This window comes from Arachis ipaensis, chromosome B09, assembly GCF_000816755.2.
Source record: "Arachis ipaensis cultivar K30076 chromosome B09, Araip1.1, whole genome shotgun sequence".
Taxonomy (NCBI): Eukaryota; Viridiplantae; Streptophyta; class Magnoliopsida; order Fabales; family Fabaceae; genus Arachis; species Arachis ipaensis.
In genome coordinates, this window is record NC_029793.2 from 130,439,681 (window position 1) to 130,444,773 (window position 5,093).

General features: G+C 34.5%; 2 protein-coding genes across 2 annotated transcripts in view; both read right to left on the reverse strand.

The window, feature by feature from the left end:
- The window catches only part of LOC107615950 (exocyst complex component SEC15A-like), a 3,800-nt gene extending 2,079 nt beyond the window's left edge, over positions 1–1,721 (reverse strand). Inside the window, exons 1-2 of the mRNA XM_021110425.1 lie at positions 1,084–1,721; positions 3–534 (exon numbers count right to left, since the gene is read on the reverse strand). Of these exons, the coding sequence (XP_020966084.1) occupies positions 3–506 (504 nt within the window). The 5' untranslated portion in view covers positions 507–534; positions 1,084–1,721. The remainder of the gene's footprint in view (positions 1–2; positions 535–1,083) is intronic.
- Positions 2,344–5,023, reverse strand: LOC107618941 (copper transport protein ATX1). Its single transcript, XM_016321134.2, has 3 exons — positions 4,798–5,023; positions 3,860–3,935; positions 2,344–2,688 (listed from the first exon to the last, which is right to left on the reverse strand). Exons 1-3 carry the CDS (start codon positions 4,804–4,806, stop codon positions 2,549–2,551), a joined length of 225 nt encoding a protein of 74 aa, XP_016176620.1. The 5' UTR covers positions 4,807–5,023; the 3' UTR covers positions 2,344–2,548.

Below are 5,093 nucleotides of genomic sequence, written 5' to 3' on the forward strand. Positions count from 1 at the left end.
TAACTCCTCTGAATCAAATCCAGAGTTTTAATTGCAGGATAAAATTGCCCGTCTGTGATATGATTATTGCACTTGACACAAAGCTCCAACACTTCTATACAGTTCTTTGACATTATTATAGCCTCTGTCACGTTCTGCTTGATCGAATAGGATTCAAAAAGCTCCTCAAGGTTGACAAGAAGGTTGGTACCAACCTGCTGCAACTTGAAATTGCCACTTTGGAGATCGCTTTTGAGCTCTTCAGCATCCACCAACACACCACGAAGTTCGTCAACAGCCTTGATGAATTCTTCATAGTGTGTCTTGCACATGTCTTCTATTTCTGCTTCTTTCTTCTTCACCACATAATTCAGTTGGCGAAGGAGGCCCTCCGGCCTCCCCATTTCGAAGGCATGCCGGACAAGAGGACTAATATCATCTCCATTGGCAACCATTGTTGCCAAAACCAAGTCCTCTCCTTCATCACCAATCTCCGCATTAGCTTTCGTTTTTGTTTTTGTAGCCATTGTCACACTTAAATCAATTCCTTGAAACCTGGAAACACACTACTTGTTAGAACCTATGCTGGACAAATACATATATGAGTATTAAATATAATACAGAACAACATGTAAATATGGGAATTTTATTAAAAAGAACAATTACAAATTTAATAAGTTTAAGACAACAATATTTTATGCATATACACAAACATACTGACATACAGTATACATATACACATGTTACATATACAAGTATTTACATATAGTACGCATTAATAAGTGTTACTAAACACCAAATAAAGGTTTTAACAACTCAGAAGAGTTAGTTACTGGCATAATATCAATGCCTTTAATTGGTCAACAAACAGAAAATCAATATTTTCTTTCCATATTAAAACTTACACCAAGCAAGGCTCTAGAAGTGTTATAAATCACACATCCTCATTCTTTAACATGCAAAACATATTATCAACAGTGCAATGTCCCATGTTAAGAAGGAACAAAACCAAACAAAAAATATCTAATCAGAGATGGCCACAAAAGAAAATAAGAAAACGATTTTTCATTTTTATGGGAGCCCATGAAAGAAGAGAATGCGTACGGAAATGGGTCAGCGACGAAATCTCAGAAGGAACGACGCAGAAAGCACGAAGCTGGTGAAATGACAAAATCCGCCATGGATGTCCGTGGCAAGAATTCGGTGGCAAAAAGGGGAGCTTTTCATGATTGATCACATGGGAATTTTCTTCTTCGTGAAGATAGATTCTGAGGGTTCAGATTTTCTTCTGTTGGTGATTTCTCTCAGTCTCGTCAGGTGGACAAAAATGCCGAAACAGAGAGAGGCTATTTTCGCGGTTTTGGTGCAAAACAAATGAACAAGGCAACTGAGCCTCATTTCACCGAGGTCCTTTATTTACCATACTATAATTCTCTTATTTTTTTCAGAATAAATCTTTCCTCATAGTAAATTATTGGACCCAAAAGAAAATAGGATTATCTATATGCTTATATGCTGATTAATTATACTTGACAGCGATATCAAATTACCTATAATTAACTAGTATAATGATTTGTGTTTTTTGGATAATGGCAGCTTAAAATGGCATTATTGGTAAGTGAAAATACAATAGAATAATTAATATTTTCTCCTCCGCAAAGACAATGTGACACTTATTCATTACAAATAAATCCATCTCCACAAAATCAATTTTTTGAGTAAATGTCCTTTTCTTTGGTAAGGAATTGCATGGTCTTTCATAAAAATAGACAAAGACTAGATTAGATCTTTACTTGTTTCGAAAATATTCATCACGTGATTTTAAGTGATGATTTTAAGCTAGGCAAAAAATTTATCAAGAGAAATACTAGAGGGCCAGCAACTTTTGTAATTTGTAGCCATCAAATAGTCATCAATAATAGTTTTAATGGTGTGAGATTGGTGTGAGATTTCATCTAATAATTCACTTATCTTTGCTTATATGCTGGCCAGAATTTAAAAAAATTGCTGCCCCTAAACTTTTTCATTTATCAAATTATTTTGGATTGATTCTTTCGAGGCAATGTTTTTATGATTCATTTTCTTTCATTCTTTTAGTGGATGTTTTGACCTTTGGGGAATCTACAAATCTTTGAAATCCATATTACTCTAGGCCTCTTGGACGTGAATGCTTTCACGAAGCATGTCAATTCATTGGCATACCGTGTGAGCCATCTAAACTACTCACTTCATGCTTAATCTGCCATGCTTTTATGAAGAGTTTCTTGTCTTTTGTATTGGCTCGGTTCTAAAGATAAGTGGATAAAGAGTTAGGTTAAAATGGAGGGAAAGAAAATGATGGGACTGAGAATGAACAAGGACGAGTGAACAAGGGAAATTAAATATCTCAATAAACAACACTAATAAAATATCACAATTCGCAACTGTAAATAATAGTTTTGTACCAAGAGTTTATTATAGCTTACTCAGATAAAAATAGAATACATGTTATATAGATCTTGCAAGATCCATAAAGTAGTATCTGATTCACAGAGCAATGTCTACAGAACCAAATTATTTTAGGCAACAGTTACTGAGCCGGTTTTTCGGCATCCCAGAAAGTAGTCTTCTTCCCAGTCTTGGAAACAGTTTGCAGAACTTTTTCCGGTTCAACGTTTCCTTTCACTACCACCTTCTGTTCCTTCAAGTCAACGTCATATGATTCCACACCTGCAAATATCAGCAGTATTATTATAGTTCGAATTTGCAAGACGAAAATATGTCCGTCAATATACGCACTCACTATTGCCTTGTATATCGAGACAACATAGACCTGTCCTCCATTAAATGGAGTGTGAGATCTACACGAGATGAGCACCACACCCCATCTAATGGTGGAAAGATGTATGTTGCATCAGTGCACGAGGCTATATGAATACATAAAACATTTCGCATATAAAATTATCTTTGCAACCACTTCAAACAATATTAAGATTCCGTCTCAGCTCAGTTGCTTCTGTCATGTTCGTTTTATCATGGAATAAAAAAAATGGAGAAATTAATTGGCTTTAAGGACTTGATTATTTCCTTCGATCCACACCCGCAAATACAAGCATGCAGCATTAAATGATTATAGCCAATTTCGAAAATACATATCATATTGGATATCTAAATTAGAAACCACCAGACTCAAAACAAAAGTATTTAGGTGAAGATACGCAAAGATACCTTCTCCCTTAATAGACAAAACACCCTAAATAATTAGGTATAGTGAACTCGCAATCTCCGAGAACTTCAAAATTAAAGAGATTCCAAATGTAATAGAGCAAGAAGTTTCCATAACAACAAATTAAGAGTAAAAATTGGAAACAAGAATATTATAACTAAAGTAGTAAAATTTGGTATGTTAGAGAAGTTAATAGTAATATAGTATATTGTTGCATATGGTTTCTTTGATGACAGGACCCAGTCCAACAAGCAAGAGAAACAACTTTTAAGATAGAAGAGCATTCATAAGAGTTCCCCTTCTAACATAACAAACGACCCTCAATATTCTACTAACCTCATGTCACAACGCCGTATACCACACAGAACATAGCACTGAAGCAAGTTACAAACAAAAAGGAAGGAAATAACGATCAGGAAGGAAGTTTCAGAAACAGAACAGCTCACCCAGATTGGAAACCGTATCATGATTGATTGAAATTGACAAATAAGCAAAGAGCTACTAACTAAAGTGGCTACAGTAAGACATTAAATCATTAAACAACTAAACCACTTTTCAAGTTTGCATGTTGGAATGATAATATCGGTTAGCAAAGAAGAACTGCATTAATTAGTTAAGATCATGGTCATCTGAAAACAATATAATGACATTTTGAATCCAAGGGGTGAAATTTACCATCCAATTTCCCCAAAACCCTCTTCACTGCTCCAACACATCCTTCACATGTCATACCAACTTTGAGGACCACGGTCTACAATTCATAAGGTGAAAATATTCAGAGTTACATTAGGCAAAAAGAAAGTAATATCTTCAAATCTTTAAACAAAAGAACCAAACATTACTTCGAACAAAAAAAAATTACAGAAATCAATTCTAAAAGGATGTGGAGAGCAAAACCAAGGAATCAGGCAAAGTCATAAACAACAAACAACAATTATTGACCATCGAGAATCATGACAGCAAATTACAATCATCTTCTGTTTATCATTACTGTTGAACGTGAATAACAGTGACAATCTCGTGTACGGTGTATCTAACATGTATTAAATGCGAAGATTTTAGAGTTTGACATGAACAAAAGGAATTAACCATGCAGATTCATATCTAGACACTGCAAACTTATAAGAGCTTTTAATAAAAGTTTATTGCAATTGCAAAACAATTTTGAGATCACCATCAGATAGATCCTCTATGACCTGTATACCTTGTAAAACCTCACAAAAACTGTACAATAAAAAAATCCTAAACACTCTAAAACAAACAAGGAAGGACCAATCATTGTTTCACATGTTTCAGCTATTCTAGAGTATACCAAGAATCATAAAAACAGCCTAATCCTCTTGGCAGCTGAACAAGTCAAAATACTAAAATATTTGAGAAGCAAAGAAATTGAATAGATGAACATACATGTAGCAATGATCAGAACATAATTCATCTGCAAACCCATTAGAATTAACAGAAATCCATACATGTTACTACAAGTTCAAATTTTTTTACTTCCAAAATTAGGGTTTTTATCCGTTCCAAACAACTTGATCAACAAATCGGCAAATCAAAACAAGTAAACAAGCCAATCCAAAAGTAAATAAACAAAGCTGTAGGGAGAGGTGCACCTGAGACATGGCTGCGATTCTGGATAGATTGAAAAAAAAAGGTGAAGAAAAGAGAAACGAAATAATAGAAAGAAGATATGATGATTATGAATGACGAATTATGTAACTTATTTTTTATAGGCGGTGAAAGTCAAACTGAACAGAAGCGGAGAGATGGGGATGACGGATAGAGAAAGGGAAGGGTCGAAAAAGTGCAACCGTTTAGGTTGTTGGGCCAGTTCACACCAAGAAGATTGTGTTATTATCTTACGTCATCTTTCTTTAGTTTTTTATTTTTTTTTTCATATCTTTAAAAG

Excerpts from the sequence above, each read along its gene's own strand:
- LOC107618941 (XM_016321134.2), bottom strand. Across the intron at positions 2,689-3,859 it reads GGTTTTGGGGAAATTGGATG|GTGTGGAATCATATGACGTT; the intron begins GTAAATTTCACC and ends TGATATTTGCAG.